A 15,777-nucleotide genomic window follows, 5' to 3' on the forward strand; every position below is an offset into this window, starting at 1 on the left:
TCCTGTACACTTGAAACAACAAAACACAAGATTTAGGTGAACTTTATTACTTGAGCATTCATAAATACCTGAAATCTGAGTTTCCCAGCTCTGCAGGTTCCTCTGGAGAAGTAGCCTGGGGTCAAGGAGTCCTTGACAGTACATATGTTACCAAAGGAGAGAAACTCAGTGACTCAAACACAAGGGACACTGGAAATCCCGAGTAACACATACAAAATGCTGGAGGAACTCTGCAAGTCAGTCAGCATCTATGGAGGGGAAAAAACAGTTGATGTTTCAGGCTAAGACCCTCCAACTGGGCTGGAAAGGAAGGGGGAGGAAGCCAGAATTTCAGAACTGGGAAGAGGGGAAAGAGTACAAGAATCCCCAGAAACTGACAGGATCCCTTGCTTCTCTGCAGTGAGGCAGCTCTCCCAAATTCAGCTAACTCCATTACCAGTGGTAGTTTGCACTGCAGAATGTGGCCAATCTGTTTGCAGGAAGCGGTGCTGTCATCTGGATTGAATCTGACTGCACTTTGATAGGATGCAGAGCTGGGTTCAGAAGTGACAGATGGAGCTCAATCTGGAAAATGTGAAGTGATTCCCTTTGGAAGGCAGAATATGGGGTTAATAACAGGATTCTTGGCAGTGTGGAGGAACAAAGGGAACTTGGGGTCAACATCCACAGATCCCTCAAAGATGCAGCACAAGGAAGTGTACAGGGTTCTGGCCTTCATTAGTTGGGAGATTGAGTTCAAGAGCTGAGGTAATGTTGCTTCTGTATAAAACTCTGGTTAGACCACACTTAAAATACTCTGTTCTGTTTGGGGTGCCTCATTATAGGAAGAACATGGAAACTTTAAAAAGCAGGCAGATGAGATGGATGCTGCCTGGATTAGGGAGCTTGTCAAATGAGGACAGGTTGAGCAAACTAGGACTTTTCCCTTTGGAGTGAAGGAGCGTGAGAAGTGACTTGATAGAGGTGTACAAGAGGCAAAGATAGAGTGGACTGCCAGAACCTTTTTCCCAGGGTGGAAATAGCTAATACAATTTCAAGATGATTGGAGGAAAGTAGAGGGGATGTCAAAGAGGTAAGTTTTTAAAAAGAGTGCTGGGTGTGTGGAATACACTGCCAGGATTGTATAAAGGCAGATATATTAGGGAGAGTTAAAAGAATCCATATGGAAGAGAGAGAAATAGAGGGCAATGCGGGACGAAAGTGTTATTGATCTTAGAGAAGGTTAAAAGTTTGGCACAACATCGTAGGCCAAAGCAGCTGTACTGTTCCATGTTCTTGGGTGGACATCTTCTCCCCTCCCCAACAAGTAGTATTGACACTAACCATGTTTTGCTGTACCCCTCTCCAGCACAACTGCCACCTTACACTACAAGCCCAGAATCAATCACTGCCTCCTGCTCAGTGAAGTAAAGGCCTTGCACATTGAGAGGGAAAACACAAGCTCACTGAACACTTAAGTTAATTCAGTGGTCACTTTTATTAGATACCTCCTGTGGTCTTCTGGTGATTAGCCCATCTACATCAAAGTGCAATGTGTTTCACATTCAGAGATGCTCTTCTGCACATCACTGTTATAATCAGTGGTTATTTGATTTACTGTCACCTTCCTGTCAGCCAGTCTGGCCATTCTCCTCTGACCTCTCTCATTAACAAAGTGTTTTCACCCACAAAATTACTGCTCATTGCATGAGGTTTTTTTTCGTTTAGTTTTCCACACCATTTTCTGTAAAATCCAGAGACCATTGTGCGTGAAAATCCTAGGAGATCGGCAGTTTTAGAGATACTCAAATCACTCCATCCAGCACCAACAATCATTCCGTCACTTAGATCACATTTCTTCCCCATTCTGATGTTTGGTCTGATCAACAGCTGAACCTCTTGACCATGGCTGCATGCTTTTATACATTGAGCTGCTGCCAGATAATTAGATAATTGCATTAATAAGCAGGTTAACCTAGTAAATTGGATACCTTAAAGTGTAAAGTACCTTACTAAAAATAGGGATTTATACAACATGCTCAGATCTATTGTTGGATTTATTATGAATCAAGAATTAAATAAATTAGCTGGTCACAAGTAATCCTCTGGCTGGGATGTGATCCAGTGGAAGTAAGCCATTGGCTACGTGATCATCAGAGAGCAAGAGGCTTTTTTCTTGGGACAGAAATGCTGCATACCAGAAGGTATATATTTGAAGTGAGGGAATGAAGTTTCACGAGGATATACACTCCAGGCTGGCCATTGTTACTAACTCAAAAGGGTTGTGTAGATACTGTTGTCTGCCTGTTTAATTCTTAGATTAGACTGTTTAATTGATAGCTTCTTACCGACCTAAATATTTTATTTTACTGAGAGATACAGTGTGGAATGGGCCCTTCCGTCCTCGAGCTACACAGCCCAGCAATCTCCGATGACTCCAATTTCAATCCTATCCTAATCACGGGACAATTTACAATGGAAGGAAATCAGAGAACCCAGAGAAAACCCACACGTTCCAAGGGGAGGACGTACAGGGACTCCCTACAGAACAGCACCAGAATTGAACTCTGAACTGCGGCACACCCTGAGCTGTAAAGGTCACACTTACCACTACGCTGCTGAGGCACGCCAGTAATTGTCTACCTGTATTTTATACAATTACTGATATTACCACCACTAGGAAATTATATGTATATGAAAGTTTAATAAAACCCTAGGGATTATATTGATATAATTCTGGAAATCTCTGAAAGACTTTTTATTCTGTATTATTTGAATAATGGCTAATTGATTAACTCTTATCTACAAATTTGAATGGAATTTTTCCTTATCTATGGGTATAAAATAGCTAACCACAAACCAGCTCCATTTTAGTCTTAACTTCTTGATCTTAGCTTTCCCTGCAATATACCCACGGACTTGACTCCCTGTTTCAATTTCCTTGTTTAATCAAAGCTTAATCAAACAACTGCAAAGCAACAAGTTTTGTGCCCCTTTCCTGACTTCTGAATGAACCTTAGGTTTAATCATCAGGATCAACAAGACCGCTGGCATCCTTGGCAATGTTTATCATTTAAGGGGATGGAACAAGCCAAGAGGTAGCACAGTAGCCCAATGGCTTGTGTACCGTTTTACAGTGCTCCCACTCACCAAGCAGGGTTCAATTCCCACCACTGTCTGCAAGGAGTCTGCATTCTTCCCACGACCACATGGGTTTCCTCTGAGTGCTCACACATTCCAAAGACATACAGATTAAGGTTAGTAAGTACTGGGTATGTTATGTTGGTCCAGCAACGTGGAAAGGATGTGTTGTCAGTGCAAAGAGGAGGTTCACAAGGATGATTCCAGGAATGAAGGGGTTAACATATGAGGAGAGTTTGGCAGCTTTGGGCCTGTACTCACTGGAATTCAGAAGAACGTGGGGGGATCTCATTAAAACCTACCAAATGCTGAAAGGATTAGATAAGGTGGATGTGGAGAGGACGTTTCCTCTGGTGGGGGTTTCCAGAACTGGAGGGCACAGCCTCAAAATTGGGGGGGGGGGGGGGTGACCTTTTTAGAACAGAAGTAAGGTGGATCTTTATTTTTAGCCAGAGTCGTGAACCCTTGGAAGACTCTACTGCAGACTGTGATAGAGACCAAGTCCATGGGTATATTTAAGGAAGTTGATCGTTTCCTGATCAAAAAGTGTGGTGAGAAGGGAGGTGAGTGGAGTTGAGTGGGATCCGGGATCAGCCATGACAGAATGGCAGAGCAAACTCAATGGGCTGAATGGCCTAATTCTGTTCCTATGTCTTACAGTCTTATGGAGACACTTGTGCACTGCTCAAAACAATCTTTGCTGATTTGGATTGACACAAACACATTTCACTCAATGTTGTGATGTCTTGATGTGGATGTGACAAATGAAGCTTATTTATTTTTACAAAATACAAGAAAAAGAGACAGAGTAAAGTTGACAAACTTTCTTTCACTGACCTGTGAAGATTTTGACAATCCCTCAAAATTATGGCACTCACCAGGACGCCAGACCACCTGAATTCATCCCCAAAGTCTTTGGGAATGCTCAGTGGCTGTTTCAATATTGTGCCAATATTTTAAATTACAGAGAAAGAATTATAAATTCCTGATGTTTCAAGCACTATTTTGTTTACAAAATAGCCTATCAACAACAGTACAGATAAATGGGACAAATTTGACAAACAACAGAAAAGACTGTCAGAACCGAGAGTGAGGAATGCTCACTGTAAGCATTTTGCCACTTTAAATGTAACAGATTACTCCTCACATGGAATGGAACTTAAATTACAACAATGTAATAAATTAAAAGTATACTATTCCATCAACCTTCACGGCCATCATAGCAGGGAAGATGGTGGAGAGAACTCCCACTACCCATTAAATACTCCCAATGATGCACGTCTCAAATTGTCTCTAACAAACAAGCCTAGTTCCTGACCTTCACATGTGGCTTAGCTACTAAATCTGGCAGAACCGTTTCTACTGGAGCAGGGACCAAGGTGCATTACTGGTACCTTAAAAACAGTTGTTTCGGGCAGATGGGTTTTATCAGCCATGGTTGGCAGCTCATCTAGGAGAACAACTCTCATTTTAAACCTCCACTGACTTGCGGCTACACCCACGCATACGGAAAGGTTTAGGAGTAACCCCTGAGACAAAATCTGGAGCTGGAGTCCCTGAGGCAGTCTTACATTGAGTTCAACGCTGGCTGGCAACTCCTGTGATAGTGCTGCCGCCAAACTGTATCGGTCTCTGCCGTTCCTTTGGATTCATCAGCTACGTGGAGAGAGGGGAGCTGGCTACATGGGCAACAGCTCGCTCTCTAAATGGTACAGCTCTGGCTTGCGTATCACGTAGACAGCTAGTACACAACAGCCACGAATGACCCCGACCAATGGATTGGCTTCATCCTTTGGCTCAGACTGTCGCAAGGGAGAGAGTAGGGAGAGATGGTAGTGTAGCCTCAACTTCAACAGTGAGGTTGAGAAGTTAAAGTAAAGGTTATACATGTTCCTACAGTCTTTTACTTAGGTTAGAATGCTGGGCCGTTTGGATTTAAGGGTGAGCGGTGAAGCTTAAAGAGGCAGTGTGGAAGATTTTTTGTTTTTCTCTGAGAGCGGTGGAACAGACGATCAGCAGCGGTGGTGGAAGTAGACATGATGGTGGTTTATAGGGGCTTTTAGGCAGGCTCATGAAGGTGGAGGGATTAAGAGCAGGCAGGGGGGATTAGGATAAGAAATCTGGTCTCATTTATCCTGGGTCAGACTCTGACACAATACTGGAACAGTAGTGAGATCACCACCTTGTAGTAAACAGAAAGAGACACAGGTCTAGAGCACAACAGTGTTTCACCAGAAACTAAATTCATTTTTGCTTCCTCTATAAAAATTCCTGACGTTTCATTTGGTCGTCATAATTTGATGTCATTTTAATTTTTTGTATTTGTGTCAAGTAAACCCGCGTAGCAGGGCCTTAAGTTGGCCTAAGGGTGCGGTCGACTCTTCCCTTGCGATTCGCCCCAGATCCAGCTGACCCAGCTGGTAGCACCTGGTAAGGGTCCCTTGCTCGGGGTTACGAGCGATGGCCAGCAGCGGACCCAGCAGGAGACTGGTGAGGACGGCAGAAGAGCTACGACCTTGGAAGACAATGGTTGCTTTGCAAGCAGATGATCTACCAAGAAGAGAGGTGGTGATCTCGTTAAACTCACCCAGCAGAAGGTAAAGGCAAACCCCTGCTGTAACCTGCCAAGTCCATGATCTCCCAATATGTCAGTCTCAATAAAGGATCAAAACAACGACGTTAACGGAGCCATGAATAACAGTAATGGAGTCGCGTCCGGCAACAGTAGGAATGAGGCTACCAGGGTCGTCATCAAGTGAAAACCTCATGTCAGGATAGCTACGTGGAATATTAGATCTCTTCTTATACGAGGTAAACTAGAAAATATGGTTATGGAAATGAAAAGACTGAAGATGAACATACTCAGACTATGTGAAACAAGATGGATGGGGGGGATAGCTCAAAAGGGATGACGGATACCAACTGATCTATTCAGGAGGAAGTGAACGTAAGCACGGAGTTGGAATTTTGGTAGACAAGGAAACAGCAAGAACTATCAAAGGCAGTGAATCCATTAACGAAAGAGTGATGATGATTAAAATCTCAGCTAAACCATTTGACATTAACGTCATACAGGTCTATATGCCAACCACGGACTATGACGATGACGAAGTCGATATGGTCTGCGGAGAAGTTGAAAGGCTAATGAAGAAGACTAAAAACAATGAAGTAACTGTGATTCTTGGGGATTTTAATGCCAAAGTTGGCCACACAAGAGAAGTTTTGACTGTAGGACCCTTCGGACTTGGGGAAAGAAATGACTGTGGAGAAAGACTGGTCGAATTTGAAAAAACTAACAAACTAATGATTGCGAACACCTGGTACAGTCGGCCAAAACAGAGACTGTACACATGGACCAGTCCTGATGGGTCAGTAAAAAACCAAATTGACTATATTTTAGTACCCAATTGATTCAGGAATGGAGGGAAGCAGGTGAAAACTTACCCTGGTGCCGACTGTTATACAGATCCCAACCCTGTGGTATTGGACATGAGTGTGCATTTGAAGAAGATGAGAAAGGCCAAACCACCACATAAGATAGACTTTGATTTACTCGCCGGCTGGTGGCGTAGTCCCATCAGCGCCGGACTTCAGAGCGAAGGCTCCCGATTCGAATCCAGCCGACTCCCTTGCACACTTTCTATCTGTGCTGGGTTAAGCGTCGAGCTAGCAACTCAGCCTCGTAAAAACAAGAAAGCCTGCTAAAAAAGCGCAGTCATGACAGCGTCCCAAGGGTTTTCTTCTTCTTGATTTACTCATTACGGATGAAGCAAAAAAGATGGAATATTTGGTCGAAACGGAGAATAGATTTTCAGTCTTAGATGACGAGTGTAGCCACATGGCAGTGGAGAGCATATGGGAAGAGTTTAAAACAACAGCGACAGAAGTTGCGGAAAAGACTTTGGGTTTTTGGAAAAAGAGCAGAAGACATAACCCTTGGTTCACCGATGAGTTGAGAAAGTTAACTGAAGAAAGAAGGTAAAACAGCGGGATAATGAACAATACAAAGTCCTACACCGCTTGATTCAAAGAAAATGTAAGGAAGCGAAAGAGAATTGGATGAATGAACAGTGCGAAGAAATTGAGCAGTATGAACGAAGTTATGGTTATAGGGGCCTTCACCAAAAGGTAAAGGATATGACGAAATTAAAGAGGACCATGCCATCAGCTGTGTGTGTCGAAGACGGTAGTGGTAATCCATGCCATGAAAAAGAAGGGATCATGGACAGGTGGGTTGAGTACATCTCAGAATTATTTGAAGATAGCAGGATTGAGGATTTACCAGAATTAAATCAAATGACTAATCAACCTAAAATATTGATGTCAGAGATGGAAATTGCGATTTGGGGTCAAAAAGTCAGAAAGGCAGCCGGTGAAGATAAGATTTCCACCAAAATTCTTAAATCACTTGGTCCGAAGGGAAAAATGAACCTTTTAGCGATATTTATCAACAGTTATATGACAGGAAATCTTCCGGAGGACTTTCTCAAATCGGTATTTATCACCTTACCAAAAAAGCCAAGGATGATAAAATGTAACGAACACAGGACGATAAGCATAATGTCTCACTTCATCAAGCTACTGTTGAAAGTAGTGTTCGGCAGAATGAGAGGTACAATCAGCAATGAAATTGGAGAAATGCAGTTTGGTTTTCGTAAAGGCTCAGGAACAAGAGGAAGGAATATTTGCGATGAGAAACATCATGGAGAGATGCATTGAGGCACAAAAAACCATCTACTTATGCTTTATTGACTATGAAAAGGCTTTTGATAAAGTAAGACACAAGGAAGTAATAGAGGTGTTGAACAAGTACGATCTGGGATGGGAGAATGTGCAGATAATAAGGAAACAGAAAGCGGCAGTCAGGGTAGAAAATGAGCTATCACCTTGGGCATGTATTAAACAAGGCGTAAGGCAAGGCTGTGCTGGATCGCCGGATTTGTTCAACCTCTACGGAGAATGGATTTTTCGGGAATGTGACCATCAGGAGACAGGTATTCCAATCAGAGGCCGGAAGGTGGATAATATCAGGTGTGTGGACAACACCGCGTTGTTAGCTGACAGCCAATGCGAACTGCAAATTATGCTGAATAAAGTGAATGAGAAAAGCCTTGACTACGGACTTAAAATCAACCCGAAGAAAACAAAATCGATGGTGGTAAGCAAAACAAACACTAAAGACTCATTCATGATGGTATCGTTACAAGTGAATGGACAAGACATTGAACAGGTGCAAAGTTTGAGTATCTTGGCGGCTGTCTGACAGATGACGGGAGATGTGAGTTGAGATCAGAAGGAGAATAGGTATGGCTAAGACCCAGTTCATGAAGCTAAAAGATCTACTAGGCAAAAGGAAGGTAGACAGTCAAAGTAGAATCTGCTTCGTCGAGTGTTACGTGTGGTCAGTACTGAGGCATGGATCAGAAACACAGACCCTGAAGAAGGATGACATGAAACGAATTAATACTTTTGAAATGTGGTGCGATTGACAAATGTTGAAGATCAGCTGGGTAGAGAAAGTTTCAGATGAAAGGGTTTTGTCCGAAGTTGATAGACCACGGATATTGCTGGAGAAGATTATGAAGTTAAAAGTTGCTTATTGTGGACACGTTACACGGAAAGATAACATCTTGTCGGACTTGCTATATGGAAAGGTAGAGGGAAAGAAAGGAAGAGAAAGGCAAAGAACAATGTGGCTGGATGACATCAAGGATTGGACCAAGCTGGACAAGACAAGGGATGTTGTGGACACGTGTTGGGACAGAGCGGCATGGAGGAAAATCGTCCGCCAACTGGAAATTCCAGATACGACCTAACGACAACGACCCATAATTGCAAGCTTCAAAAGTGACTGCAACAAACAATCTGCTGGAAGAACTCAGCAGATCGAGCAGCGTCTGTAGAGGGAAGAGGAACTGTTGACTGATCTCCAGACTTCCCTGATGTGTATTCCAGCATCTGCTGTCTCTTGTCTTCCCAAAACCGAGTGGTTTGTCAACTTGCGGATTGCAGCTTGAAAAGAAGGACCCACTGACAGGATGAGAGAAGGGGAAGGGGGTGGGGTGGGTCACACTTGACATGAACAATAACAAATCAGAGAACGCAGCATGATCCACTGTCAAGTTCAACGCGGTACCTCCAACGGTTCTGAGTTATTGACAGCAATCAGTTTTTCCAGTTTGAAATCCAAATATCCACCCAGGCTGTCTGCCTTCCATCACAGAATGCACACTATTGTGTCGCTGGCTTCAGCTCTTTTCTTAAGTTCCGTTTCTGGAGGATGGTGGAATTGGGATGAAGAATCTGCTCCCTGTGTGCCTTGTACTGTTCCAGCATCTCCTCGAGGTCCTGGTCTGCAGGGATCACCTAGAACAGAGTACTAAAACAGTAAGACATGTAGAACTGGGACCAGTGAGTCTGCTCTGCCATTAGGTCAGGGCTGATTTTTCTTCTCCCAACCTCACTCACCCTCCATAACCCTTAACCCCCTTAGCAGAATTAAGCCAACTGGCCCATCGAGTCTGCCCTGCACTTTCTCAATTGTGGCTGGATTTTTTTTCAACTCTATGGTCCTGACTTCAGCCTGTAACCCTTCACTCTCTTTACACATCAAGAAGCTAGCAATAAACACAAGGGATTCTGCAAATCCAGAGCAACCCATACTAAATGCTGGGCGAACCCAGCAGGTCAGGCAGCATCTATGAGAGGAATGAACAGTTAAGGTTTCAGGCCGAGACTCTTCATCAGGACCCAGCAATCCCTTCCTTAAATACACCCAAACGTCTGTGACAATGAATTCCACAAATTCACCATCCTCTGGCTAAAATTCCTCACTTCTGTTCTAAAGGGATGTCCATTTATTCTGAAGCTGTCCCCTCTGGTCCTAAACTCTCCCACTGATGTTTACCTTACAATCATTAGGCTCCTGAACCAGCGTGGATAACTTCACTCACCTCAACTCTGAACTGATTCCACAACCTACAGGCTCACTTTCAGGGTCTCTGCAACCTGGTATTCACTTTTTAAAAAAATTATTGACAGGATTTGTCTTCTTTTGCATATCTGTTTCTCAGTCTTTGTTATTTATAGTTTTTCATAAATTCTATTGTGTTTCTTTGTTTTCCTGTAAACGCCTGCAAGAAAACGAACCTCAAGGCAGAGTATGGAGACACATACACACTTTGAAAAGCCTCAGCAGAGTGGATGTGGAGAGGATGTTCCCCAAGGTGAGGGAGTTTAAGACAAGACAGCCTCAGAATAGGGGGCATCCTTTTAGAATAGAGATGTGGAGGAAATTCTTTAGCCAGAGACCAGTGAATCTGTGGAATTCTTTGCTACAGGTGGCTGCGGAAGACAAGTCATTGGATATACTTAAGGCAGAGGCTGATAGATTCTTGATTTGTCAGGGCATGAAGGGAGACAGGGAGGAGGCAGGAGATTGGGGCTGAAAGAGAAAATAGATCATAAGACCATAACATATAGGATCAGAAGTGGGCCATTCAGTCCATCGAGTCTGTTCCACCAATCATGGCTGATCCAATTCTTCCAGTCATCCCCACTCCCCTGCCTTCACCCCATACCCTTTGATGCCCTGGCTAATCAGAACCTATCTATCTCTGCATTAAATGTACCCAATGATTTGACCTCCACAGCTGCTCGTGGCAACAAATTCCACAGATTTGCCACCCTCTGACTAAAGTAATTTCTCCACATCTCAGTTCTAAATGGACATCCTTCAATGCTGAAGTCGTGCCCTCTTGTCCCAGGCTCCCCTGCCATGGGCAATAACTTTGCCATATCTAATCTGTTCAGGCCTTTTAACATTTGGAATGTTTCTATGAGATCCCCCCCTCATTCTCCTGAACTCCAGGGAATACAGCCCAAGAGCTGCCAGACATTCCTCATTCTCCTGAATCTACTCTGAACCCTCTCCAATGTCGGTATATCCTTTCTAAATTAAGGAGCCCAAAACTGCACACAATACCTCAAGTATGGTCTCACAAGTACCTTATAGAGCTTCAACATCACATCCCTGCTCTTATATTCTATATCTCTAGCAATGCATGTCAACATTGCATTCACCTTCCTCACCACCGAGTCAACTTGGAGGTTAACCTTTAAGGTATCCTGCACAAGACTCTCAGCAACACACATCAAAGTTGCTGGTGAACACAGCACGCCAGGCAGCATCTCTAGGAAGAAGTACAGTCGATGTTTCAGGCCGAGACCCTTGGTCAGGACATCCTGACGAAGGGTCTCGGCCTGAAACGTCGACTGTACCTCTTCCTAGAGATGCTGCCTGGCCTGTTGCGTTCACCAGCAACTTTGATGTGCGTTGCTTGAATTTCCAGCATCTGCAGAATTCCTGTTGTGTACAAGGACTCCCAAGTCCCTTTGTATCTCTGCATTTTGAATTCTCTCTCCATCTAAATAATAGTCTCCCTGTTTATTTCTTCCACCAAAGAGCATGACCATACACTATCCAACATTGTATTTCACTTGCTACTTCTTTGCCCATTCCCCTAAATGATCTGACTCTCTCTGTAGGCTTTTTGTTTCCTCGACACTACCTGCTCCTCCGCCTTTCTTTGTATCACTGGCAAATTTAGCCACAAAACCATTAATCCACAGTCCAAATTATTGATATAATCGTAAAAAGCAGCGGTCCCAACACCGACCACTGTGTAACTTCACTGGTAATGGCAGCCAGCCAGAATAGGATCCCTTTATTCCCACTCTCTGTTTTCTGCCGATCAGCCAATGCTTCACCCATGCTAGTAACTTCCTTGTAATTCCAAGGGCTCTTATCTTGCTAAGCAGCCTCATGTGTGGCACCTTGTCAAAGGCCTTCTGAAAATCCAAGTACACGACATCCACTGCATCTCCTTTGTCTACCCTGCTTGTAGTTTCCTCAAAAAATTGCAGTAGGTTAGTCAGGCAGGATTTTCCTTTCAGGAAACCATGCTGGCTTTGGCCTATCTTGTCATGTGCCTCCAGGTACACCATAATCTCATCCCTAACTATTGATTCCAACAACTTCCCAACCACTGATGTCAGGCTAACAGGTCTATAGTTTCCTTTCTGCTGCCTCCCACCCTTCTTAAATAGCAGGGAAACATTTGCATCTTTCCAGTCATCCTGTGCAATGACAGAATCTATTGACTCTTGGAAGATCATTGTCAATGCCTCTGCAATCTCTCCAGTTACTTCCTTCAGAACCCAAAGGTACATTCCATCAGATTCAGGAGATTTATCCACCCTCAGACCATTAAGCTTCCTGAGCACCTTCTCAGTCATAATTTTCACTGCAAATACTTCACTTCCCTGACACTCTTGAATGTCCAGTATACTGCAGACATCTTCCACTGTGAAAACTGATGCAAAATGTGCATTCAATTCCTCTGCCATCTCTGCATCTCTCATTATAATATCCCCAGCATCATTTTCTATTGGTCCTATATCTACCCTCAACTCATTTTTACCCTTTATAGACGTAAAAAAGCTTTTAGTTACTTCTTTGATATTAGTTGCCAGCTTCCTTTCATAATCCTTCTTTTCCTTCCTAATGACCTTCTCAGTTTCCTTCTGCAAGATTTTAAAAGCTTCCCAACCCTCTATCTTCCCACTAGCTCTGGCTTCATTATATGCCCTCTCTTTTGCTTTTACTTTGGCTCTGACTTCACTTATCAGCCACAGTACTGTCCTTCCATTCGAAAATTTCTTCTTATTTAGAATATATCTGTCTTGTACTTCCCACATTTTTCACAGAAACTCCAGCCTTTGCTGCTCTGTTGTCCTTCCTGCTAGTGTCCCTTTCCAGTCAACCTTGGCCAGTTCCCCTCTCATGCCATTGTAATTTCCTTTATTCCACTGAAATACCAACATATTGGAATTTAGTTTCTCCTTCTCAAATTTCAAAGTGAATTCGATCATATTGTGATCACTGTTCCCTAAGGGTTCCTTAACCTTAAGGTCTCTTATCACCTCCAGATCATTGCACAACACCCAATCCAGCACAGCTGATCCCCAGGTGGGCTCAACAACAAGCTGTTCTAAAAAGTCATTCCTTAGGCATTCTACAAATTCTCTCTCAAGGTCCAGTATTAGCCTGGTTTTCCCAATCCACTTTTATGTTAAAATGCCCAACGATTATCATGACATTGCCCTTCTGACACGCCTTTTCTATCTCCTGTTGTAATTTGTAATCCACATCCTGGCTGCTGTTTGGAGGCCTGTATACAACTGCCATTAGGGTCCTTTTACCCTTGCTATTTCTTAACTCAACCCATAGAGACTCTACACCTTCTGATCCTATGTCATCCCTTTCTAATGATTGAATATTATTTCTTATACACAGGGCCACATCACCCCCTCCGCCTACTAACCTATCTTTCCGATACACCGTACATCCTTGGACGTTCAGCTCCCAATCCACCCTTTAGCCAAGTTTCAGAGATGGCCACAACATCATACTTGCCCATCTGTAGCTGAATTTCAAGATCGTCCATTTTATTTCTTATGCTGTCTGCATTCAAATACAACACTTTCAGTCCAGTATTTGTTGCTTTCTGTTTTAACTGCACCACACCTCTATTGCCCTGTAACTCATCCCACTGGCTGTGATTATGCCTCGTCTCCTGCCTGTGCTTTCTATCATCTTTGTTGTACACTACCTTTGATTTATTTCTGTTTTGATCAGCCATGATGAAATGGTGAAGTAGACTTGATGCGCCAAATGGCCTAAATCTGCTCCTTTATCTTATGGTCTTGACAAATAAACACTTTGAACTTTGGAAACATCCTCCACATCAACTCCATCCAGGCCTTTCGATATTAAAGGTTAAAAGACATCATAATATCTCAAATTTTCCCAGCTCCAGGCTCCTATAGCCAACACCCATCATCACCCATACAACTGGTGTGACAGGCTGGCTTCACCGTGCCGTCATTACACAGTGCCAGTGAGATTTGCTTTAGGGTCACTTACCAACACGGGCGCAGGGACTTTGAATGAAGTCTGTTTGACCAGCCAGTCTTCATAAAGCTGATGGAGTCTTCTCAGATAGTCCTGATATATGGAACACAGGCATGGTGAATGAAACTTATGCAGTGAACACCTTTCCTCTAAACTGTATGGGTGCCCAGCCACAAAGTAACTGAAATGCTCCCACGCATGTAGCCTTTGTTGCCGCGCAATTGGAATTTTCTTTTATAACATTAATATAATTTTGTGGAATACCCTGTAATTGTGTTATTGAATACAATCCATAAACTTCCCAAATAATAAAAGTACCACAAATCTTTACTTTGAAATATTTTAGAGCTTCAACATATTTATATTGTCAGTGTTTCAAGTTACAACTGTTACAAATTGTAACAACAAACACAGAATGAACTATTAATAAACCGCTAGCCATTTGAACACTGACGCCGTCCAAGTTTAAAACTTTATGAAACGTGAAAGATTTTCTTTGTTTTACTGTAGTACATCAGACACTTCAATTAATAAAATCAAAAGAATGCAATTTTTCAATTTTCATTCTGATAATTCATAGTCATAGACATATTTTATTGATCCCGGGGGAAATTGTTTTTCGTTACAGTTGCACCATAAATAATTAAATAGTAATAAAACCATAAATAATTAAATAGTAATATGTAAATTATGCCAGGAGATAAGTCCAGGACCAGCCTATTGGCTCAGGGTGTCTGACCCTCCAGGGGAGGAGTTGTAAAGTTTGATGGCCACAGGCAGGAATGACTTCCTATGATGCTCTGTGTTGCATCTCGGTGGAATGAGTCTCTGGCTGAATGTACTCCTGTGCCCAACCAGTACATTATGTAGTGGATGGGAGACATTGTCCAAGATGGCATGCAACTTAGACAGCATCCTCTTTTCAGACACCACCGCCAATTCTTAGTATGTATATTACAAACAAAAACATTTGAAGCGTCGCGCAGTTTCCAGGCCATGTAAAAATTTCCTGCTCAGAGCAATGGTTAGTCTGCGTAGCTGTAAAAAAAATACTAGCGGGAGCGTTGGCAAATAAGACAAATTCCCACTCCCTTTCCAATGATACCCCCTTCAACCCCGCGTAGCTTCGCAGTTAGTGTAACAAGCTACAGCACCAGCGATCCATGTTCAATTCCAGTGTGTCTGTAATGAGTTTGTCACTCTCCCCGTGACCTGTGCGTTTCCTCTCACATCCTAAACACATACAGATTAAGGTTAGCGAGTTGTGGCCATGCAACGTTGATGCTGCAAGTATCATGGCAGTTATAGGCTGCTGTCCCAGCACAATCTTCAGACTGAGTTGGTCATTGAAGCAGACGATGAATTTCACTCCATGTTTTGATGTACCCGTGACAAATAAAGCTAATCTTTAAAATATTTTAAGATGTTTAACAGTTTGGGATGTGATGAGTTTTTGCTGTGGTACTGTCCCAGAGGGATACCGGCCCAACGCAGGACACTGGGACGATCAAGGGCTGGTTGGGCCAAAGGACCTGTATCTGTGCTGTATTGTCCATGATCATACTAGTTCTATGTTGTAGTGTGGGCACTCGGCCAAGTGGTTAAGGCATTGGACTAGCGACCTGAAGGTCGTAAGTTCGAGCCCCAGCCGAGGCAATATGTTGTATCCTTGATCACACATT

At 43.2% G+C, this 15,777-nt stretch overlaps 1 protein-coding gene across 1 annotated transcript in view; it reads right to left on the reverse strand.

Annotated features, from left to right (window-relative positions):
- Positions 1–3,839: 3,839 nt before the first annotated feature.
- The window catches only part of tk2 (thymidine kinase 2), a 47,422-nt gene continuing 35,484 nt past the window's right edge, over positions 3,840–15,777 (reverse strand). The window contains exons 9-10 of the mRNA XM_072279970.1: positions 14,108–14,188; positions 3,840–9,486 (exon numbers count right to left, since the gene is read on the reverse strand). Of these exons, the coding sequence (XP_072136071.1) occupies positions 9,352–9,486; positions 14,108–14,188 (216 nt within the window). The 3' untranslated portion in view covers positions 3,840–9,351. The remainder of the gene's footprint in view (positions 9,487–14,107; positions 14,189–15,777) is intronic.

The sequence above is a fragment of the Mobula birostris genome, chromosome 15 (genome assembly GCF_030028105.1).
Source record: "Mobula birostris isolate sMobBir1 chromosome 15, sMobBir1.hap1, whole genome shotgun sequence".
Classification (NCBI taxonomy): domain Eukaryota; kingdom Metazoa; phylum Chordata; class Chondrichthyes; order Myliobatiformes; family Myliobatidae; genus Mobula; species Mobula birostris.